The 24858-nt window shown below is 44.0% G+C and overlaps 3 protein-coding genes across 7 annotated transcripts in view; 2 read left to right on the top strand and 1 right to left on the bottom strand.

Moving 5' to 3' along the window:
• The window catches only part of hps5 (HPS5 biogenesis of lysosomal organelles complex 2 subunit 2), a 41276-nt gene extending 31793 nt beyond the window's left edge, over window positions 1-9483 (top strand). For all 3 annotated transcript variants that reach the window (XM_078415191.1, XM_078415190.1, XM_078415192.1), the window contains 6 exons: window positions 757-912; window positions 3223-3342; window positions 4836-4949; window positions 7043-7149; window positions 7693-7978; window positions 9099-9483. In XM_078415191.1, coding sequence (XP_078271317.1) covers window positions 757-912; window positions 3223-3342; window positions 4836-4949; window positions 7043-7149; window positions 7693-7978; window positions 9099-9159 — 844 coding nt within the window. In that variant the 3' untranslated portion in view covers window positions 9160-9483. The remainder of the gene's footprint in view (window positions 1-756; window positions 913-3222; window positions 3343-4835; window positions 4950-7042; window positions 7150-7692; window positions 7979-9098) is intronic.
• LOC144602290 (galanin peptides-like) overlaps window positions 1-24858 on the bottom strand; it is a 411360-nt gene that overhangs the window by 359941 nt on the left and 26561 nt on the right. The gene's annotated exons all lie outside the window — the stretch shown is intronic.
• saal1 (serum amyloid A-like 1) overlaps window positions 14469-24858 on the top strand; it is a 31362-nt gene continuing 20972 nt past the window's right edge. The window contains exons 1-4 of one of the 3 annotated variants that reach the window (XM_078415186.1): window positions 14469-14607; window positions 20295-20450; window positions 21711-21818; window positions 23433-23516. In XM_078415186.1, the coding sequence (XP_078271312.1) occupies window positions 20325-20450; window positions 21711-21818; window positions 23433-23516 (318 nt within the window). In that variant the 5' untranslated portion in view covers window positions 14469-14607; window positions 20295-20324. Of the gene's footprint in view, window positions 14608-14767; window positions 14885-20294; window positions 20451-21710; window positions 21819-23432; window positions 23517-24858 lie in introns of those variants that run through there. The other 2 variants (XM_078415189.1, XM_078415188.1) reach the window with 2 other exon arrangements.

Raw genomic sequence — 24858 nt, 5'->3', positions numbered from 1 at the left:
AGCTTTCTGTGCATTTGCTGCATGGTTTTGTGATACAATAGGCTGGATTCCATTAGACCCACGAGTGATATATTAGACCCAGCCTGTGCTTTATGATTGCCTCGTACAGAATGCCTGAGGCTGCATCATCCTGTAGACTTTCTGTCGCAACCTGTACTTGAGGGAGAGGGTACTGCAAGTAGCAACTAGGCCAAACCGGGATAAACAAAGGCCCCATCCATGAAAGGCTTTTCACATTGTTTGTAAATGTCTTCTGACGATTAAAGTATTGAAAACAATAATATTAATTAAAGATCTTTTAAAATCTTGCTTTCACTTAGTTTTACAGCTCCTGAAGGAAGCCTCTTCACATGAAAAGGCCATGTTAGAAACAGGATCTCAAGCTGGCTTAAAGCTGAGGGGGTCAGATACAAAGTGTTTCCAGCCTTTCAACTTTGCACATTTTGAAATGCTTCTGAACTTGGTGTTGACCTTTTGTGAATTTTAGTGCTTCTGCGCAACAGTGGTATGGAAGTCCAGAACATTTAAACCTCAGTAAAAGCCAATGTTTTAAAATGTACGGTAGACACAAAATGCTGGAATAACTCAGCAGGACAGGCAGCATCTCTGGAGAGGAACGGATGACGTTTCGGGTCGAGATCCTTCTTCAGGCTACCTTCATTTTAAACCAGCATCTGCATTTCTTTCCTACGCACAATGTTTAAAATGTCATTGATCATTGTCCCTCTATGCTAATTATGTTTGTAATCTTTGCAGAATTTACGAGAAATTTGGTGAACTCGCATTGAGATCTCTTGTCCAGTTCTACCCTGACATTCTCCCATCTAACATAAAGGAGTTGTGTAATAATCAACCAGGTCATTTCTTGGCATACATGGACGACCTGGTTAAATCCAAGCAAGAGGACCAAAGGTGGGGGTGTTAGACGAATGTGACTCTTGGGATGTACACTGGAAGATCACGAGTCTGATATCCTTATCCAAAATCCATGCTACAATTGCTCATGGGCGTCAGGGAGTCTTTACTCAGTTCTCTGTTTGCTCCTAGATCACATATTATTAATACAATAAATGCCTTTAATTGTTTTGTAGGTCATTTGCATTACAATATTATATACATAAAACATTTTTTAAATATAGGTGGGCAATATGACACTGTTAAAGATTAACAAAGATCATAATGATTCATATAGAAACAAAGAACTGCAGATACTGTTTTTTTACCAAAGATAGATACAAACTGCTGGCATAACTCAGCAGGTCCGGTATCATCTCTGGAGAAAAAGGATGGGTGACGTATTGGGTCAGCACCCTTTTCAGTCTGAAGAAGGGTCCCGACCCGAAATGTCACCCATCCTTTTTCTCCGGAGATGCCGCCTGACCCACTGAGTTATGCCAGCACTTTGTGTCTATCATTATGACTTAATTAAATTTGTTTCTTAGATACATCTCAGTGTAAAGAATTCAAACTAGAGATCTTGCACTGGACTTGTAGCCACCTTGTTAGCCAAATGATGGACAATGCATGCAATGTTTACGTGTCTGTATTCTCTCAACTTCCAATTTCTTCAGATGGTAGTATTCAAAATGTTGAAAGCTTTCAGGTTTGCTTCCTTTTTGTTGCGTTTTGCAACAAATTAATATAAATTACAAGGGGCAAAATTAATTCTCTGAGATTTACAGGAAAAATAAGGTCTAAGGAATATGTGCATAAACGTTGAAAGAAGCAGGGCTGGGTGAGAAAATGGTTAAAGATACATGGGGATCCTGGGCTTCATAAATAGAAGCATAGAATAAGATCACACTGTTCAGCCACAACTGGAGTATTGTGTACAATTATAGGCACCACACTTTGGGGTGAAAATGGGAAGACCTTAGGGAGGTCAGACGAAATTAACTAAAATTACCCTGTGCTCCATGGGAGTGCACACACTTCAAGGACGACAGTGTTTCGAGAAGGCAGCTCACCACCACCTTCTGAAGGAAAATTAGGAATGTGCAAAAATGTAAAACAGGTATTATAGCTACTCTTTAGACATCACCCCAGGAATTAATCCAATATTGGCCAAAGTCAAAACCATCCACAGGAAGTACCAGTGGGATACGCAACTTTAGATAATGTAACACAATTGACCTTGACCTAATCATACCCTCAGTTGTGTTAAAGTGCACATTCCAACAAAGGTTATGGGAGAATGGTAATAAGCTCAAAATATGACCAATTTTTGTTCCTTCCTAATCAGTTTTCTCTCACTTCTTAACGATGTATGGGTTGATAGATTAATTGCCCCCTGCATGATGTTCCACATATGCAGGTTAATGGTAGAATCTGGAAGTAATTGATGGGAATGTGGAGAGAACAATATTGAATTGAAGATAGACATAAAAAGTTGGAGTAACTCAATGGGTCAAACAGCATCCCTGGAGAAAAGGAATAGGCGACGTTCAAACTGGAGCCCAAGAGGAGGGGGACCAGTGGAGACGGGAGAAGGGGTCATTGCTGGGTGGTGAGGACCCCATAGAAAGGGCATGGAGGTGGAGGCAATGGAGGAAAAGCTCTACATCATGGCAGCCCCGGTACTCTGAAGTGGGGGCGGAGGGGAACGAAGGTGAGGTCTCCGTTGAGGACAGACAGTTCCGTATCGGAAAGGGGGAGGTCTGGGGGGATGGTGAAGGCAAAACACAGATGGTGAAGGGTGGGAGTTGGGGTCAAAAGAGGGCAGGGGAGTGGATGGAGGTTGCGGTGAGGTCCTGTGGGAGGATGGTGGGTGTTCAAAGAGGAAGGCGGGGGGGCGGGGAGTGAGGACTAGTGTAAGGTTGGGGGGTGGTCGGGGTTACCTCGTCTGAAGAAGGGTCTCAACCCGAAACGTTAACTATTCCTTTTCTCCAGAGATGCTTTTTGTGCCTTTCTACGGTTTAAACCAGCATCTGCAGTTCCTTCCTAAACATTGCATTGATGTAGGCTTAGTGTAAATGGGTTTCCCTATGATGCATGTCTTCATGATATCAATTGGATATAATGCGTTGGAACACTATTTGAGGGGTGCCTGTCAAGCAACAGTTCTATTCACTGTATGGTGTCAAACTTCTTGAGTACTGTATTGTTGAAGCTGCAATCATCCAGGCAGGTAGAGAGTATGCTATCACACTCCTGACTTGATCCATATATATGATAGACAGTTCCACTCCTATTTTCTTAAGTTCTTGTGTTTCTTGTGAACAGATTGGACCTGTTAGAGGCTATCCTTCAGCCAAACTGTAGGAAAATGGAATGGCTGCAACTTGCTGTGTCTCATGATGCTCCTCAAAGAGCTGACACCACCGATATCGATGAAAATCCAAGGTACGGAGATATATTTTTCAAGTTCACTATGCTGGCTTTAAAACTTTGCTGCACCGTGATCCTTGCATCAGTGTGCATGGATTATAAATAGAGTATATCGTTTCACACAGTGTGGTATCTACCAGAGCTTCTGAAAATACTTGATGTACAATATGGTTTGTTTCCCCCATTCTGCAGTTTTTCTCACAAAACCTGGAGGCAATGGGATTTTTATTTATTTTTTGTGGGATTTGAGAGTTGTTAGCCAGCATTTCCTAGCCCCAATTATTTTTGAAAGGATGGCGAGCCTCTTAATTGAACTGCTGCAATCCCTGCATTAAAGATACAATGAATAATAAGGATACATTATTGACACAGCAAATGACTTGGCATATTTAGGTAGTTGATAAAATTCTGTAATTTGTTGCATAACCCATGAATAAATTCCAAATTGCATAATGACAGTAAGTTGTTACAGAATTTGTGTTTAGTGAGTAATATGTCAAAAGCCAGATTTCGTAATAGGATCACCACAGAGCAGAAGGACGTTTTTCCTTGTTACAGTTTAGATTATTGCTTCACAATATCTTTATCTGCTAGTTTATAGCTTTGCCGAGCAGACTGAGCTGCTTATGAACTGAAGGCTAAATCCCAAAATTTGGAAGAAATCTACACTCATCCATTGCAGTATGACAAGTTAGAGACAGTAGAGATGGAGCCAATCGTGCTCAGTTTGCTAATAAAAGTTAATGTGTTTTCAATTTATTATACTGAGGGCAAGGTGTAGATGTGAGATAGTGGAGGGTCAAAAATAGAGCTGGTGGAGAAACCATTGCAAGTGATTCCCTCAGGATAGGAATGGAGCAGGTGACTGGAGGGCTGTCGACAGACATTGCAGTAGGATGGTGTGGTCAACCATGTCAAAGGTTGTAGATAGGCTGAGAGAGATAATTGAGGAGTGTTTACCATGGTTTGATGTGCACTGTTTCAGTACTATGATGTGAGGAAAGCTGCTCACAGGATTCAGATCTAAAACCTCTGAGAAAAATGACCAAACATTGCGAGCAACAGTATCCAGGCATGAGAGAAAAGAACACTTCAAAAGAAAGAAAATACTTCTTTATATGATCTTTCAGAAACTAGTATAGCCAATGACCACTCATCTATCACTTACAGGTTGGGAGACATGGCAGGCAATGTTTGCACTGCAAAACCCATCAACTTGATACTCACCGGGTCATTTGGTTTAGGTGTTGTTTGGGCAAAACATTGCTCATCTTTGAATGAGCACACTGGAATTTTTTTTTTTTGAGGGGCAGAGAAAGCCTTAGTTTAATGTCTCATCTAAATTATAGCATCTCCAACAGTGCAGCGTCCCTTAATATTAGTGTTCTCAAGTCCCTGGACTGTCACTGCGCCCAAACTTTTGATTCTAAGCTAAGGTTGAAAAAAAGGGAAAGCTAATCCAACTGTGGGGTTTTCACTCAAGTAATTGCTTCTGTTGTACCTCTCAGGCCTCACTCTCATCGATTTACCTGGGGTTATGCTCAACTGATCAGTTACTTTATTCAACTGCCGGGAGATCGTGCCACAAAGGAAAACATGTTGGACATCTGCAGATCTCATGGGTAAGTCAACCAGAGTCCTTCCACTATACTTAGCTGCTATATCTCTGCTTGCAAAGGTCCAATATTATTTAAGGGTGAGTTGAAGTTTTCCTAGTTGTGTAATGAGTACAACTAATGCATAAAGATCAGAAAGTTCCAGTTCTAATTTCCTGAATTCGTCTTCCTCAACATTGGCAGGTCGTAATTCAACTGAATTTCCTGCATTGTAGAGGAAGGCAAACAGATATCCCATTGGTCATTTTAGTAAGTTTAGGGTATAATCCTGCTGGAGTACATTAGGGTTTATTATTAGCTAGGATATTCCAACTTTTGAAGAGCCTTCCACTACTATCCATTCTCTCATGAGGAATCACTATTTAGCTGATGTCCGCACGTGTGAAATTGAACCTTTGAAGGAATCAGCACCATTAGAAGCAGCAAGCAATTTAGAAAATGGGGATAATGGGCAAAGCTAAAAAACTCAATTGATCTACAATGGAATAAACTGAATTGTGTCAACGAGGAGACAAATGAAGGAAGTTAGAATTTTTTTTTAAAGACTTAGAATTGGGGAATTAACAGTGGAAGATAGGTTGCAAATGACTGGGATGTAACCAATTATCAACAGCTGTCAGAGAAATTAATCGAGGACTCAGACTTATGGAGAGCGAGACTTTATTACGTGATATCACGGTGCAACTGCCCTAGGAGACAGTTCCTTCAGAGTACAAACAACGTATATACTGCCGAACAATCAAGTGTGTGCAGATTAGCACTTATCTTAGTTTCTTAAACAGCTTAGTCAGGTAGTTGCGATTTTATCAAAACTGCTAAATTACATTATTCAGACCCGTACAAAGGTGCTGTTGGTTTTGCAGATAACAGATAATAACATCAAGCACAAAGAAACAGATATCTCTACACAATGCTCCAATCATTCGGCCAAGGCTTTCCTAAGAACATTGCAGCATCTTTAGTTTTACAATACGTGTCAACAAGCAGAACAGTTAAAGTTTAGCAAGATTCTCTCACATCAGCACTGATGGGAGAGAGTAAGTGTGGTTTTTGCTTGCTCATTTTAAATGATTTGCAATTCCTGAAGAATGAAGCATCTTTTACCAAATCAAATGAACAGCATGGGGGGGGGGGGGGGGGGGTTGGAGAGGAAAGTCATTGAGAAGCAAGGATGGCTTACTTCCTCGCTAGTTTTAAAAGTTCAGAAGTGGTTAATTTGGTCTAGGTGAGATCACCAATCTGCCACAGGTGGTGCAGGAGAGAGTGAATGGTGAAGCAGGGGTTTTGTAGTTTGGCAGGTACTATGCTCCTCCCATTGTCTCTGGGGTTTAACATGCTTCTGACAAAAAAAATCATGCAGTTCTAGTCATTTCCCAGATGTTTCTCCTTCATTTAGGAATGTATTTGAAACAAACTGTTGTGTGGTGAAGGCAGTTGAGCAGGAATTTAGTGCAAGCCCATTCCCTTCATCGTTCATGGTTTGTAGATTGGCCTCCCTGTTCAAATTTGCAAACACTACCTGCTTACGACAACTTGATGACTGAGATTCTGGTGACTGAAGTTATCCTACAGTCCTGTAGCTTTGCTTCACTCCAGCAGGAACCTTGTTGGATTTAAGATGAAATGTTAGGATAAGACAAGCTGAGGAGTTGAGTAAGGTAGAAACATGATGGTGAAAAATGGAGATAAGATACCCAACAACCAGTGAAAGAGGATTGGAAGAGTGCATTGTTGGAGAGAAAAGATAGCACCACAGTGAGTGACAGAAAAGCAAAAAAATGGAGATCAGTAAAGTGAGGAACAGGTTAGTTATGTAAGTGGGAGGAAATTGAATCAGTGACGACGGGAGCATCGATGTTGGGAGATACGAAGTGGCTTGGTTACAAGATAATTATGAACCTGCATTTTGAGAAAAATCAGTGAAGGAAAGACCAGTCAGGTAAATTTAGGAAACAGAATTCAGTGCAGGAGTTGATTAAAGGAGAGAAATTGGGATCTGTGAGTGATGACAGCTCTCTTGATCATGTCCATGCGGTTCTGTGGTGTATTTGGCAAGAGTAACAATGTGTGTTTTAACATCGGATCGTTTGTGTTTTCAGATTCTGGCCTGGTTATCTGTCACTCTGTCTGCAGCTGGAGCGCAGAACTGAAGCATACACTGTCATTGTTTACCTTGATGATATAAGTCTGCTTGACACACAGAATGGTTTGTATTTTGTTGCCTATCAGTGTGTTTCTTTTGGAGTTCTGTCAAACAACATCCCATGAGACAATTCAATTCTCACATAATTTCTCCTTTTGTTATACAAGTAATATTTGCCCATTGAAACAGATTTGATTTTTGAGCACTATTCATCTCATAAGGACAGAGACTAGATGTATGTGAAGAACTGAAATGTGTCAACCACATGCTATGGTTATCAGTGCTATCAGTGCAGACCCCTTTCCATCTTGACTGTCATGTTGGTTTGCTTCTGGATGCATCTTATACATTGTGTGAGAGTCTGTCCCCATTTCCTTATTCTGAGTGACCCTGGTTTGATCAAGTCTGTCCATATCATATTATCTTAAATTACTCTGTTCACATTGCACAGCCTTGCCCAGCTGCTGGCTAACCCAGTCCTCATTGCATCATCTTGTTTAACATAAGCTGGACAGAAAGGAAAATGTGTCTTTTATACTAACCTATCTGAACCACTAATTGAACTGGTTCAGGGAAGGTGTAAACATTATGTCTGTTTTTGTTTAGGTATGATGCCCAAAACCCTGGATGAGTGGAAGTTTATTCTGGAGCTGGTTCGGAAGCACCATGGCATTACTCACTGTGCTGCTTCACACAATGGAGCCAATGTCACCAGTGATGATTCTGACTGGTCGAATTGCATCACTCTGGAAAACATCGCTCTTCTCCTTGCAAAGACAGTTGGCCCAGACCAGGCACTCTCTGTGTTACAGGACATCGGCCTGCAAGGCAAGATGTCACAGAGATTTCTCAGGGTTTGTGACATCCTGAAGATTGCAGAGAAAAGACAGAGGTGAGAGTCGGCTTAAATAAACCTGTTCATAGTCAATTAACTTGTTCTGATGGATTAAGGTACTTAGCATAATACTAAACCATACAGAAGAATCTATTATGTTTCTGGCCTGCGATGTTTTAGTTTGGGTCGCTAATGTACTCAAATTAACCCTTAGTCTCATTTCAGATCTTTCCAGTCTCATTTCTATCCTTTTAAACAGAGTAAACAGTATACATACAGTGATGATAAATACAACATTGAATGCAATTATCGATATAAAACAGCAGAACGGTACAGGATTGTCGTGCAATCCGAAGTTGGAAAAAAGTTAAAGTGTAATAATGGAATAACTGAAGAGGTGGCATTAGGAGTAAGAATATGTGGCAGCACCTCCAGGAAGGAGGGTGTGAAAGAATGATTTGTTCAGGAGTCTGTTGGCAGTGGGAAAGAAACTGTTCTTGATTTTGGATGTCCGGTCTTTCAGGCTCCTGTGTCTTATCCCAGAAGATAGAAGAGGGAAAAGGAAATGGCCTGGGTGGCAGACATTCTTGACGATACTTCTAGACTTTCTGCCATCCAGCACCACGAAGGCAGACTGGATGGAAGGGATGGGTCTGTGATCAATTGCACTATGTTCACCACTCTGCAGGCTCAGGTGGTCAAGAGCAGCCTTATACCATATCAGTATCATATAGGAGTATCATACCAGCCTGAGATGCATCCCATCAGAATATTTTCAATAGAGCATCTGTGAACGATCAAGAGAATCCTCGTGGATATGTCGAATCTTCTCAGATGCCGAGGAAAGTAAAGGCGCTGATGCGTTTTTTTAATCACGGCATCAGTGTGAAGGGGTTAGGTTATATGGATACCTTGGCATGTGGGTGGCATTGTGCCAAGTGAGAATCGCATCGCCAACTGTAAAAACCCATGTCCACTTCCCTAAATCCCCGAAATGCATTGTTTTCTTGATATTTTAACTCTCTTGTTATACAGCTGAACCCATCTGTATTGTGAAGGAGTTGGGTCTGGCAACATTTGCCAGGGAATGCCTCTTTCCATCTTGTTCTCCTGCATTACCTGCCTGTTCTTTAATGTTTCCTGATGTTTTATTGCACCTGTCTGTCCTTGTTTGCAGGGCCCTAGTCCAGACCATGCTGGAGCGATGTGATCGTTTCCTGTTGTCTCACCAGGCATAAAGAAGCATGCCGAATGGAACCAAAGTTGCTTTGCGCCCATCTCCAATGTGCAGTGATTCTGCTTTTCCTCTTGCATTGTTGTTTTGAGAGATCCAAATGGTGTTTGTTTCTCAGAGGCTTGTATTGAAATATACCATTTACTTTGCCTTAAAAGTTGACAGAAAACAAGTAATATGTTCATCAGGATCAAAATCTAGATGCACGATGCAACACCATATTTTTTACTTGCCATATCATGTTGACTTGAACTAATTGCATTCCCATTTTTAAAGGTCTAGTGAGAGAAAAATTGTCAAATTTTATGAATTAAATGCTTGGTTTACCCTCTGGGTTTATGTTTGGAATTCACTGTGTGTGTACAATGCATTTCCTGAGGTTAAAAGACATTGATAGACCTCAAAAGATGGTATGCGTCTATTGCCAGTTTTGTCCCTCGTACAAAGGTATCGGGACTACTGACTATTTGGAGTGAGTGATAGAAGGCGGGTAAGAAGGATTCCTTTTGTTCTTTCGAGTTGAGTGTTAGTGATAAATGATTTGTTAAACATTGAATGTGCAGGCATTCATTGATGCCAATGGCAATTAACCAGAAAGTTTAGTTTTAGAGATAGTGGAAACAGTCCCATCCGTCCACCAGGTCCATGCTGACCAACGATCACCCTTACATTACTTCTATCCTACACACTCGGGACAATTTACAGAGCAATGAAAGTACTAACCTACACATATTTGGAATATGAGAGGAAACTGGAGCACCCGGAAAAAAGCCATGCAGTTAAGTTCTTACTTGGAAAGCCAACACCAGTTACTTTCTGTTTTGATTTTCCAAAAGAAGGTATAGCTGAGACATTTTTCCCTCAACAGGCCTTCATCTGCATTCTTGTCTCATTGAAAGCAAAATGTTGATGGGCGTTCTTGGGCAAGAGTTGTGCTTGGGTATTTTATCTTCAAGACCAACAGGACCAACAGTTGCGAGGAACATTTTTGTTTTTGACTGATTTGGAAGTAATTCTTTTGGATGTGGTTATTCAACCTGGTGTCGTAAGAATAGCCTATTCGGCATATTTTCTAGCCCCTTCCCTGTGTACGGTATGTGAAAGGGTTTTGTGAAAGGCCTGCTCATTTGTAGCCACAGCCACCGATGAAGCCCCTTCAATCAATCTAAGGCCACATGATATCCATCTTCTGTTCAAGTAAATTACCATCAGTCAAGTGAGAGTTGGAAGCAAATTGACACCAACTGGCCTCAAAAGGACACAAGGTGCTGAAGTTACTCAGGTGAGGCAGCATCTTTGGAGAACGTGGATAGGTGACGTTTTGGGTCAAGACCCTTCTTCAGACTCTGACAGGGGTCAAGTCAAGTCAAGTCAAATTTATTTGTCACATACACATACTCGATGTGCAGTGAAATGAAAGTGGCAATGCCTGCGGGTTGTGCACAAAAATAATTACAGTTACAGCATATAAATAAAGTTAATAAGTTACTAAACATAGCACAAAAAGTGTCGACAAAAATTTAGTCTCTGGGGTTATCAAAGTTGACAGTCCTGATGGCCTGTGGGAAGAAGCTCCGTCTCATCCTCTCCGTTTTCACAGCGTGACAGCGGAGGCGTTTGCCTGACCGTAGCATCTGGAACAGTCCGTTACTGGGGTGGCAGGGGTCCCTCATGATCTTGCTTGCTCTGGATCTGCACCTCCTGATGTATAGGTCCTGCAGGGGGACGAGTGTAGTTCCCATGGTGCTTTCTGCCGAACGCACTACTCTCTGCAGGGCCATCCTGTCCTGGGCAGAGCTGTTCCCAAACCAGACTGTAATGTTGCCGGACAGGATGCTCTCTACAGCCCCAGAGTAGAAGCAATGAAGGATCCTCAGCGACACTCTGAATTTCCTCAGTTGTCTAAGGTGGTAAAGGCGCTGCTTAGCCTTACCCACCAGTGCGGCAATGTGCGTTGCCCACGTCAGATCCTCTGCGATGCGGACTCCCAAGTATTTGAAACTGCTCACCCTATCCACAATAGACCCATTTATCTCCAGTGGCGTGTACGTCCTTGGATGTTTAGCCCTTCTGAAGTCCACAATCAGCTCCTTTGTTTTAGTGACATTCAAGAGGAGGCTATTGTCCTGACACCAGAGTGCCAGATCAGCCACCTCCTCCCGGTAGGCCTTCTCATCGTTGTTGGAGATCCGGCCCACCACCACAGTGTCATCAGCAAACTTGATGATGGAGTTTGAGCTGAACCTGGCCCTACAGTCATGTGTGTACAGGGAGTACAGTAGGGGGCTAAGGACGCAGCCCTGGGGGGATCCTATGTTCAGGGTGAGGGAGCTAGATGTGTGTTCCCCCATCCTGACCACTTGGGGCCTGGCAGTGAGAAAGTCCAGGACCCAGGCACACAGAGGGGTGCTAAGCCCCAGTTCCAGCAGCTTCTCAACCAGTCTGCTGGGGACTATTGTGTTGAATGCTGAACTAAAGTCAATGAACAGCATCCTCACATAGCCCCCCTGGCTGTCCAGATGAGAGAGAGCGGTGTGTAGAACCTGGGAGACCGCATCATCCGTGGACCTGTTCGGACGGTATGCGAACTGTAGTGGGTCCATGTTGCGAGGAAGGAGGGCGCAGATGTGCTTCTTGACTAGCCTCTCCAAGCATTTCATGACAACCGAGGTGAGGGCCACCGGTCGGTAGTCATTTAAACACGCTGGAGAGGCATTCTTTGGCACCGGTACAATGATGGATCTTTTGAAGCATGCAGGGACCACGGACTTTGCCAAGGAGAGGTTGAATATTATGGTGAGCACTGGAGCAAGCTGAGTAGCACAAGACTTTAGTACTCGCCCAGATATACCATCTGGGCCTCCAGCTTTCCTCGTGTTCACACGCGTCAGAGCCCACCTCACCTCATGCTCGGACACCGAGAATGTGTGCACATCCCCGGCGGTGGATCCCCCTCCAGCCTCGCTAGCCAGTGCCCTACCAGTGTGGTAGTATTGCTAACATTTTAGATATAACCCATTTGTACTTATTTTGATGGCCACTCCCTTACTGGTATGATCTGACACATATGGTCTGAAGAAGGGCCTCGACCCGAAACGTCACCCATTCCTTCTCTACAGAGATGCTGCCTGACCCGCTGAGTTACTCCAGCATTTTGTGTCTACCTTCGATTTAAACCAGCATCTGCAGTTCTTTCCTACACATGATCTGACACGTGCCAGCGTACCATCACCTCTGCCAGCAGGGGGATGATAGATAAGGCCAAGAGAGAGGTAGAAAGAAGGAAGAGTATACGCGGTGTCACATCGACCATATCGGTCAATAATATTGCTATTAATAATAATAATAATAATGCATTACATTTATATAGCGCTTTTCAAACACTCAAAGACGCTTTACAGGGATTACTAGAACATAGAGAAGAAAATAAATAGATAAATAAGTAAACGAACAGAAAAAGGAGACAGAAGGTGAGGTGACGGTCAGTGGTTGAAGGCAGTGCTGAACAGGTGAGACTTTTATTCCTTTTAGGGATTGTTGAGTGCCGCATTACGTTGACGGAAATGTTGGAGGATGATTTGTTGGATACGCTGGCTGATGGGGTGGAAGGTGAAAACGTGGGGGATTCTGTCCTTGTTATGAATGGGTGGAGGGGGAGCAAGAGCGGAGCTGCGGGATATAGAAGAGGCCCTAGTGAGAGCCTCGTCTATAATGGAAGAGGGGAAGCCCCGTTTCCTGAAGAATGAGGACATCTCTGATGCCCTAGTGTGAAATACCTCATCCCGGGCGCAGATGCAGCCTGGACGGAGTAATTGGGAGTAGGGGATAGACTTTTTGCAGGAGACAGGGTGGGAAGAAGTGTAGTACAGATAGCTGTGCGAGTCGGTGGGTTTATAGTAGATGTCAGTCCCTAGTCTGTCTCCTGTGATGGAGATGGTGAGGTCCAGAAACGGTAGGGAGATGTCGGAGATAGTCCAAGTATATTTAAGAGCAGGGTGGAAATTGGTAGTGAAGTGTATGAAGTCAGTGAGTTCTGCATGGGTACAAGAGGTAGCACCAATGCAGTCGTCGATGTAGCGGAGGTAGAGTTTGGGGATGGGGCCAGTGTACATCCGGAACAGGGATTGTTCGACGACCCCGACAAAGAGGCAGGCATAGCTTGGGCAAGTGCCCACAGCTACACCTCTGATTTGGAGGAAGTGGGAGGAGTCAGAGAAGTTGTTAAGGGTAAGAACCAGCTCTGCTAGGCTGAGGAGAGTGTTAGTAGATGGGTATTGGCTGGTTCTACGGCCGAGGAAGAAACGGAGGGCTTCAAGACCATCCATGTGGGGGATGGAAGTGTAGAGTGACTGGACATCCATGGTAAAGATGAGGGAGTGGGGGCCTGGAAACCGGAAGTTATCGAGGAGACGGAGAGCATGTGAGGTGTCTTGGACGTAGGTGGGGAGGGATTTGACCTGGGGGGATAGGATGGAGTCGAGGTAGGTGGAAATAAGTTTGGTGGGACATGAACAGGCAGAAACAATGGGTCTGCCGGAACAGTTCTGTTTATGGATTTTAGGTAGGAGGTAAAATCGGGTCGTGCGGGGCTGGGGAACGATAAGTTTGGAGGCATTAGAAGGTAGAGCGCCGGAAATGGTGAGGTCCGTGATGGTGTTGATGATTAAGGTCTGGTGTTCGTCGGCGGGGTCATGGTCCAAGGATAGGTAGGAGGAGGTGTCTGAGAGTTGTGTGAAGAACTGTGTGAAGAACTGGTCTGAAGAAGGGTCTCGGCCCGAAACGTCACCTATTCCTTCTCTCCAGAAATGCTGCCTGACCTGCTGAGTTACTCCAGCATTTTGTGAAGCCTTCGATTTGTGCCAGCATCTGCAGTTATTTTCCTATACAGTAGAGTTCTATTGTTTACAAATGCCTAATCTCTGCTTCCATGACTTTTTATAATAAAAAAAGAGATACAGCTCGTGGAGGTGAAATTAAAATTAACAGAGAAAGCAAAGAAGCACAGTTCATTAAATATGATCAATTGGCCTGATAGAGTGGATCTCTAATGCAAACATCCAAAGTTTAAAGATCACGAAGCAGCGACTCTTCAACTATCAACTTATCCAAGAAGTTGAACAAAAATAATTGTTTGCAAACATTTTATATACAAAATCTCAGAGTTATGAACACAGCCCAGTCTAGCACACAGAATCTGCTTACTAAAATGGCGTTGAAATGTACTTATGACCTACTACGGGTTTTAGAGTCCAGTGGTCTATCTTGCTCCTCTAGTATCTTTGGTGCAGAGTGACTCCGGCCCGGCGGGAGGCGCCGTGGGGGGAGGGTGAAACCGGTTACAGGTCGGTGTGCTGTCGGGGAGAATGGGGTGAAATTTAAACTAGTTTTCCCCTGAAGAGAAGCCGAGCTGAGGAGAGGTTTTGACAGAGATCAGCCCCTGGGCCCAGTCTGTGTGAGTGCGATCACCCGCGCGCGGTGTGTGAGCGCTCCCGGGTTTGTGACGGGGCAGCGCCGCTGCTCGATGTGTCTTGAGCGGCTCTCCGGCCTCCGGCTCTGGCTCCGTGTCCTCGGCGATGACTCCAACCAGTTGTGTTCACACCAGGAAATGCAGATGATGCTATCTTGTGTAGGACACAGAGTACTCGAGCAACTGAGCCGACAGAGAAAAACCCGCCGAGTTTTACTCCAGCACTTCTTTGTGTTCGACTGTCTGTCGCGTTTCCTTGCTGGTGAGAGCGGAGTGAGGGGGGAGGTGAAGCCGGCGCGGGGGGAGCGGGGAGCCGGACGGTTTCGCAGCCCGTGAGCTTGCGACTGGATTCACATTCGAGGCGGTGAACGGTTAGATCGATCTGTCGGCCGCTGTGCTGTGGCAAAGACCGAAGTTAGGGAGTGGTCGAGCTGGACCCGTCTGCAACTGTTCACAACTCGGGCGATTTACTGGTCAGGTTTACACTTGAACCCGGAGGATTATTTTACCCATCTCTAAATAACCCGACATGTCAAAGATAACTGGAGACACGATTTCCAGAAGGACTCCCGTCATTATTTAGACGTTCCCAACATTTAGCATCCATTACATTAGCACATATCACAACATCCCCCTTTTTTTCAAAAGGGAAAATCTGTCAGATAAACAGCGAATGTTGTAAAAAAAAAAAAAATTACCCTTACTATAACAATTATGAACTAAATTATGAACTTGTAAAAATATGCACTATCAAACTATCACCTGTCACTGACAAATCAATATGCATCAAAGTCTCTGAGATGCTTTGGCATCCTCACAATTCGCCCTGAGCGGGTTTTCACTGGTTTGTCTGAGTCACTTATCACTTATCCATTATCTATATCCTTAAATACGGTCATCCCGAGCAGACTGGTCACCAAACTTTCCGACCTTGGATTTTCCCAAACCATCTGCCAATGGATCAAGGACTTCCTGACCAACCGCCCCCAGACCGTCAAAATAGGCCCTCACCTCTCCTCCACCATTACACTGAGCACCGGCTCACCACAGGGCTGTGTGTTGAGCCCCATCCTTTACTCCCTCTACACTCACGACTGCGCCCCCACCCATCCCACCAACACCATCATCAAGTTCGCGGATGACACGACTGTGGTTGGACTCATCTCAGGAGGAGATGAGACAGCCTATAGGGATGAAATCCAAAGGCTGGCAGCATGGTGTTCAGTGAACAATCTGGTCCTGAACTCCTCCAAAACAAAGGAACTTATAATTGACTTTAGAAAAACCAGTGTAGAATACGACCCACTCTACATCAATGGGGTCTGTGTGGAAAGGGTACCCGCTTTCAGGTTCCTGGGTACGCACATCGCAGAGGATCTTACCTGGTCTACCAACACCATCACCACAGTAAAGAAGGCACAGCAGAGACTCCACTTCCTGAGGATCCTCAGGAAAACCAACCTGCAGGAGAAGCTCATGTTGTCCTATCGCTGCTCCATCGAGAGTGTGCTGGCATACTGTATAACCACATGGTATGCCAGCTGCTCAGAAAAGGACAGGAAGGCCCTTCAGAGGGTCATCACGACGGCCCAGAAGATCATCGGCTGCTCACTGCCCTCCCTGGAGCACCTGTTCAGCCTACGCTGCCTCAGTAGAGCAGGCAAAATAATAAAAGATCCATCCCACCCCGGCCACCGTCTGTTTGTTCATCTGCCCTCTGGTCGACGTTTCAGGTCGATCAAATCCCGAACAAACAGACTTAAGAACAGTTTTTACCCCAGGGCCATACGAGAACTGAACACTACCTTTGCACTAGGCAACACCGTTAAAAAATCTTGTACTTAATATAATTGTATTTATGTATTTATTTGTTTTGCATTTATTGCATATATGTTTGTACGCACCGTCAGGATTGGCTATTTTTTAATTTCGTTGTACTCGTTGCAATGACAATAAATGAATATTATTATTATTATTATTATTTTCAGATTGCCCTGTGGACGTTTTGTCTTCTGTAGACGCTGGCTGTTGATCCAGCGCCTGCGTCGCGCTAGTAGACATGGTCTGGTCATTGACATTACTGCTTTACTTTGCGTGTTGACTTGCAATTAGCCCGTCTGGTTGGTTTCTCTCAGGTCTTGCGGAGATGTACCCAATTGCGACATTAGATGCCAGGCGGGGTTTGAACCGCATATGATCGCTCGTCAAGCTGGCGAGTAACGACGGCTTTCTCCCAACCCTTCTTTCCTTGTATGAGGGGTTGCATTCGCACTGTATCCTCTTCGTGAAGCTGGAGAAGGTCTTTTGCAGACCTGTTGTAATTGGCTGCCTGTTGCTTAAAGCGCTGCTTCATGTGTTCATGTTCCTTTACAACTCTTCGTGTGTTAGCGTGCGGCGATTCAACAGGCATTGACCGGGACTTGTGCTCAGTCCTTGTGAAGGCGTATTGTGATGATCCAACATCACTGGGTATGGGTCTGATCGTGATTCTTTGCTCTTTGTCATGATCCACTTCTCTGTCTTGACGGCTGACTCTGCCTTCCCGTTTGCTTTGCTATTGCCTGGACTACTGCACAGGTGCTCGAAATCCCATTATCTCGGGCACTGGTGGAATGCGATCGACGTGAATTGCGGTCCATTGTCGATCATAACCTGCGTCATACCGCTAAGCCTTCGCAGAGAAATGAAGAAGAAGATATACTCTTCACATCTGGGCATCTAGGGCTGCCGTACCTCGCGAAGTGAGCTTTCAGCTTGCGGATTACAGTAGGACTGCCCGTGTCTTTCAGCCGGTCTACCTCGAGGAAGTTGCTATGGTAGTCGACTGTGACTAAATAGTCCTTCCCGTCCCATGAGAAGAGATCTGTGCCGACTTTCTCCCATGGCTTAGTTGGTAGCTCATGAGTGACTCTTTTTGTTGGCATACCTCATAGGTGCGACACGTCACATGTGGCGATATATTGCTGGCGAACGCAAAACTGTTATAAATCTCTCGTCCTAACGGGCCAATTGTATGGAGGAACAATGCCGTCTGGTAGGCTGCAGTCTGCCTGTCTAGCTGTGCGACCACACTGTCCACAGTCCACATCTGCCGCCATGTTTTCCAAACCTTAATCACTCCGAGATTGATGGTTAATGGGGTCGGTGGCCGTGTACCGCTCACGGGAGGCAGATTGGCAGCATGCAGTGGACCGCGACCAGTGGCTTGGGAAGGGGGAAGGGGGGAAGGGGGTAAGGGGAGGGGGGAGAGTGGGGAGTGGGGGAATGAGTGGGTGCTGCACCAATGCAGGAAAGGTTTGGGCCCAATGGGTCCACTTGGTCTAGTATCCATTAAATATTGTTATAGGACCTGCCTCAACTATAAATTATAGACAATAGGTGCAGGAGTAGGCCATTCGGCCCTTCGAGCCAGCACCACCATTCAATGTGATCATGGCTGATCATTCTCAATCAGTATCCCGTTCCTGCCTTCTCTCAATACCCCCTGACTCCGCTATCCTTAAAAGCTCTAGCTAGCTCTCTCTTGAAAGCATTCTGAGAACTGGCCTCCACTGCCTTCTGAGGCAGAGAATTCCACAGATTTACAACTCTGACTGAAAATGTTTTTACTCATCTCTGTTCTAAATGGCCTACCCCTTATTCTTAAACTGTGGCCCCTGGTTCTCGACTCCCCCAACATTGGGAACATGTTTCCTGCTTCTAACGTGTCCAACCCCTTAATAATCTTATATATTTCAATAAGATCCCCTCTCATCCTTCTTGTTATGAAGGCCAACATTACATTGGCTTTCTGCACTGCCTGCTGTACCTGCATGCTTCCTTTCAGTGACTGATGCACTAGGACACCCAGATCTCGTTGTACGTCCCCTTTTCCTAACTTGACACCATTCAGATAATAATCTGCCTTCCTATTCTTACCACCAAAATGGATAACCTCACACTTATCCACATTAAACTGCATCTGCCATGCATCCACCCACTCACACAGCGAAGTCACCCTGCAACCTCATAGCATCTTCCTCACAGTTCACACTGGTTTGTGTCATCTGCAAATTTGCTAATGTTACTTTTAACCCCTTCATCCAAGTCATTAATGTATATTGTAAATAGCTGCGGTCCCAGCACCGAGCCTTGCGGTATCCCACTAATCACTGCCTGCCATTCTGAAAGGGACCCATTTATCCCCACTCTTTACTTTCTGTCTGCCAACAAATTTTCTATCCATGTCAGTACCCTACCCCCAATACTATGTGCTCTAATTTTGCACACTAATCTCCTATGTGGGACCTTGTCGAAGGCTTTCTGAAAGTCAAGGTACACTACATCCACCGGCTCTCCCCTGTCCATTTTCCTAGTTACATCCTTAAAAAACTCCAAAAGATTAGTCAAGCATGATTTCCCCTTTGTAAATCCATGCTGACTCAGAACGATCCTGTTGCTGCTGTCCAAATGCTCCGCAATTTCGTCTTTTATAATTGACTCCAGCATCTTCCCCACCACTGATGTAAGACTAACTGGTCTATAATTTCCTGTTTTCTCTCTCCCTCATTTCTTAAAAAGTGGGATAACATTAGCTACCCTCCAATCTACATGAACTGATCCTGAATCTATAGAACATTGGAAATTGATCACCAATGCGTCCATGATTTCTAGAGCCACCTCCTTAAGTACCCTGTGATGCAGACCATCAGGCCCTGGGCATTTATCAGCCTTCAGTCCCATCAGTCTACCCAACACCATTTCCTGCCTAATGTGAATTTCCTTCAGTTCCTCTTGTCACCCTAGGATCTCTGGCCACTAGAACATCTGGGAGATTGTTTGTATCTTCCTTAGTGAAGACAGATCCAAAGTACCTGTTCAAATCATCTGCCATTTCCTTGTTCCCGGTAATAAATTCCCCTGCTTCTGTCTTCAAGGGACCCACATTTGCCTTAACTATTTTTTTCCTCTTCACATACCTAAAGGAGCTATCCTCCTTTATATTATTGGCCAGCTTACCTTCGTACCTCATCTTTTCTCCCCGTATTGCCTTTTGTAGTTATCTTCTATTGCTCTTTAAAAGAGTCCCAATCCTCTGGCTTCCCGTTCTTCTTTGCTATGTTATACTTATTCTCTTTTATTTTTATGCTGTCCTTGATTTCCCTTGTCAGCCACGGGTGCCTCTTATTCTCCTTAGAATCTTTCCTCCTCTTTGGGATTAATTGATCCAGCAACTTCTGCATTATTACCAGGAATACCTGCCATTTGTGTTCCACCGTCTTCCCTACTAGGGTCTCCTTCCAGTCAAATCTGGCCAGCTCCTGCCTCATGCCTCTGTAATCCCCTTTGCTATACTGTAATACTGACACTTCCAATTTTCCCTTCTCCCTCTCAATTTGTAGATTAAAACATATCATATTATGATCACTGCCTACTAATGGCTCTTTTACCTTGAATTCCCTTATTTAATCAATTCATTACTCAACACTAAATCCAGAATTGCCTTCTCCCTGGTAGGCTCCAGTACAAGCTGTTCTAAGAATCCATCTCGGAGGCACTCCACAAACTCCCTTTCCTGGGGTCCAGTACCAACCTGATCTTTCCAGTCTTATGTGGGTGTTTTTTTATGATTGCAGAGGTTGGACCAGAGTCTCTCATAACGAATTAATATGCGTTTCATGTGCTTCCCTCAGTAGGACATTTCTGCCATTCAACGTACTGCGATGGATCGCAATCCATCCCCACCACCGAGTGATGAAAGTGACAGTGAAACCACTGGAGACGATGCGATTGGAAACACTGTGTACAGCAAGCACTGGCTATTCGGCACACTTATGGAGCTAATCAAGGTAACACCCGCATCGAGTGCATGAGTGGTGCACAAAAAAACACAACACACATTTTGATGTGACATCAAAACAGATTTCTTTGATTATAATTAGATTTTTAAAGTTGTTTAATAATAACTTTTATTCAGTTATATAAATTGTGCTTTAAATTCTTGGCCTGGACTGTTAACCAATTCTTAGTTAATGTGGCAGTAAGGATATACTGCAGCTCTAAATATCCCGAGAATTTTTGGTCAAAGAGATCTGCGCAGGTTTAAAATTAAAACCTATTCCAACCTGACCCGCTGAGTTACTCCATTACTTTGTGGGGTTTTTTCCATCTAGAGACAAGTTGAGTCCTATTTTTTGCATGCCCAGATTAAAATAAAACATTTAGTGAATGTATTTATGAGGTGTTGGCCTGACCTGAGCTAAGTTAGATTACTTTAGATTTGCTTAAAACCTAGGCTGAATCAGCAAGGTGTTGCCACATCCTGCATGCTTGGCACATTTTGTGGTTTTCTTCTGAGGGGACATGCGAGAAGGTTTTTGGCTATGAAGATAAAGCTACGTGCGTGGACACTAGAATAAGGCTTGATGATAATCTTTGGCATGGGAGTGGCCTACGGGAGGGAAATGTGTCCAGATTGTGGCGAGGGAGGAGAAGAGCTTTCCAAGCTTGGACCACGCCAGAGGATCTTCAGTTATGTGGGAAGACCAAAGAATGCAGGATTGATTTGAAGAGCGATCAAATAAAAATTAAATATGTTAATCTTCTCTTTGTACTGAGATACTAGATTTCATCAAGGATGACAATTGAAGGGCAAGGGGTTTGTGTGGGGGAGGGAGAGGAGGGGATTGTGTTGATCACAATTGATAGCTGTCATATCATCCCATTTTTATTTGCTCAATAATTTTCCACGTAACCTTGCTTATGTACATCACCTTATTCTAATTCATTTTTGGTTGGAGATTCCAGAACAAATAAAAATTATACTCATAGAAAGCATTCTCTGATGCATCCGGACTCAAATGTGCCAGACATGGGTTACTGGAGCCATTTAGTGGCAAAAAAAGCAGCTATACTTGCTGCCTTATCTCTTTGAAATTAATTTGTTCTTCAGGAGAGAGATAATCATAAATATCAACCACCCCATTTACAGTACTTAATACAGAACATTATGATATTTACCACTTTAACAGGGTATATTTTAAGAAACATACTTGTACAAAGCCAAATGTCAGATGCCTATGGATTAATTATCCCATTTCATTTCCCAGTTTGTTTCTACAGAAGGTGAAGAGGCAGAAGTTTTGAAAACAGAGACACAACTAGATGAGGACCTGGAGAATGAGATCTGTAAGGTCTGGGACATGTCCATGGATGAGGTAACCAAAGAGCAGCGTGAAGTTTGAATGTGCTGGTACTTCACAACTGTTTGAAAGTAGATATCTTACTGTCAGCATTAAAGGCTCTATCCACTGAATGCAGCTAGACTGTCACCTGTGTATAGTTGTCCTCTTCCAGTCACAATCTCTGATGCAAGCTGTTCCATCTTTACATTCCCCTCTTTGTATCCACACCTCACCTCTAAATTGAGAGAATAAGAAGCTGACCTGGTTTCTAGCTTCAGAGTTGAATATAGCATTACATTGTTCAAGCATCGGCATTGTTAGCATTGGTGCTCGTAGGTATCGCACCCGCCAAGCTTCGCAGAGAGTTCTTCACTCATAGGCTGGTGTGCAAGGCCCCATCAGACGCCAAACATCCTTTGCACCACCTCGCCCAGGATTCACAGCAACTGGGACATCAACGCCTGTCATCTCGTCACCCTTTCTCCCGTCATGCAGCGACCCTCTGTAGCTCCAGTTTCAACATACTAGGGGCATGGAGAACCAGCTGGGAACAGACATCGTGACCTCCTCAATTCACTGTCGCACCGAACACCACAGCCCCACCCGGCTCGGACATGCCCCGCAAAGAGTAGGTCGCCCTGAACCGACTCCGCACAGGGGTCGGTCGGTTCAACGCCAACGTGCATTGTTGGGGGTTGCGTGGTTGCGTTCATCAGCAGCCTGCGTGTATGGAGCAGACCAGCAAACAGTGCAGCACGTTATTTTCGACTGCACTGTCCTCCGTCCCCTGGTGGAGGGGTAGACCTCACGGCCCTCGACAACAGCACATTGCACTGGCTATAGCGCCTGGAGGGCGTTACATAACTTCTGCTGCCTCAAACGCAAGAAGAAGAAGGCAATGTTATGTCATATTCATTCAGATTTCAAGGGGAACGCGTGTGTTTAGTTTGGTTTAATTTAGAGATACACCATGGAAACAGGCCCTTCAGCCCATGGAGTCCACACCGACCATCAATCATCCATACTCTAGTTCTATGTGTTACACATTAAGGGCAATTTACAGAAGCCAATTAACGCACAAACTGCACTTCTTTGGAATGTGGGAGGAAACCGGACCACCTAGAGAAAAGCCACAAGGTCACGGGGAGAACGTACAAACTCCGCACAGACAGCACCTGAGGTCAGGATTGAACTGGGGTCGCTGACGCTGTGAGGCAGTAGCTCTACCAGCTGCACTACTGTGCTGCCATTTATCATTTTTCCTCAGTAGTTTTTCCTCAGCACCTTGAGATGCCAAATAAATTTATGCAGTAAACATGATGTGGAAATTTTGTTTTGAAATTGCACACACATTTCATTCAGCTAAAGACCAACAGTTAATAGAATGGATTTTCCAAGGTGCTCGCAGTCAGTGCCTGTGATATGTGTGATGCATGATCAATGCTAACAAAATGTGTGGCCCGTGCTGTATTAGTTTGACTCTTTGGAAAAAAAGTTAAGAGTAGTTAGCAGACTATGAGATGTTGTATCACTGCTTCCTAATGTTTGAGCGTGTGATCGTCAGCAATACAATGCTGTGCACTCACACTAATGACTTGGATGTATATTTTACTAGCCTGCTAATGCAATCTTTGTGTTGTGTTGCAGGACGTTGCTCTGTTTCTTCAGGAATTCAATGTAACTGACATTTTGTTAGGGATCATTGGTAAATCTAAGTGCCCTCGGCTAACGGTAAGTGAATTGTGTAGCAAGTTGGGGCTTAATTTAAGTTTAGTTTAGAGTTTTAACAATTCCAATGTTAAATGTTGCTCTGTGACAACCTTCCACTGCGCTCTATTGGCAGTTGCATGCACATCATTAGGTTTGTTATAGTTTGATCAATTTTGCTGAGGCTGTGTAAATTCTCCAACAAAAATATTATAATATTACTTGCAGTAATGCTATGTAGTTTATATAATGAAACGTTCCCTGATAGAGTATCTTGTTTAATATACAGAAGGTAAGAATTATCATTAGAGATATGGGTTTTTGCTTTATAATAAGATACGACTTGCTTCTCGCTGTTCCTTTATTAGCCAATTGGCTGATGCACAACTAGGATTTAACTTTCAAGATGAAAAAGAAACGTAGTTTGCCCAAACAATGGCAGACCTGGCCGATATGTTCTGAGCATCCTTTCAGCAATTTTAGTCTGCAGACATACATGGGCAGAGCCAACTGTTGAAGGCTTTTTAACTCTCTGCAAATATCCTTGATGATCAGAGACATGCTTGAAATACATTTATTAAAAAATGTAATTAAATATTCTTTAAAATATATTACACTATTGTAAATTAATTTAAAGAAATATAAGAATTGAAATTAAAAATCTTAAATAACTTATCTTTTAAATGGGGTGTATTAGTTAGACCAGCATTGTTGCAAAACTGAGTGGCTTAGTTTTAGTTTAGAGATACAGTGTGGAAACAGGCCCTTCTGCTTGTCCGCTCCAGCCGGCAATCGCCTGTTCACTAGTTCTATCTTAGACACTAGAGATAATTTACAGAAGCAAATTAACCTACAAACCTGCACCTCTTTGGGCTGTGGGAGGAAACCAGAGCACCTGGAGAAAACTCATTAGGTCACACGGAGAAAGTACAAACTCTGTACAGACAACATCTATAGTCAGGATTGAACCTGGGTCTCTGGCGCAGTAAGGCAGCAACTCAACTGCTGTGCCACTGTGGTTAAATAGACTATATGGGAGACTATGTGACCCCTCAGCTTTGGATGATGCAGAACCACTTCTTGGCGGGGAGCCTAATTTGTTCCTGCAATGTAATGTGCAAGCATTGAAGGTATAAACGACTTGAAGGCAGAACATGATCAGCAGTTCTTAAGAAGGTTAGTTAAGGTAAACATTTGCTCCGAAGATAGACACAAAAACCTGGAGTAACTCAGCGGGTCAGGCAGCATCCCTGGAGAAAAGGAACGGGTTTCGGGTTGAGACCCTTCTTCAGACTGAGAGTCAGCGGAAAGGGAAATGAGAGATATAGGTGGTGATATAAAGTGTTGTAGAACAAATGAATGAAAA

Source organism: Rhinoraja longicauda, chromosome 18 (genome assembly GCF_053455715.1).
Source record: "Rhinoraja longicauda isolate Sanriku21f chromosome 18, sRhiLon1.1, whole genome shotgun sequence".
Lineage (NCBI taxonomy): Eukaryota > Metazoa > Chordata > Chondrichthyes > Rajiformes > Arhynchobatidae > Rhinoraja > Rhinoraja longicauda.
Note: the sequence above shows the minus strand (reverse complement) of the source record. Positions and strands in the feature narration are given on the sequence as shown.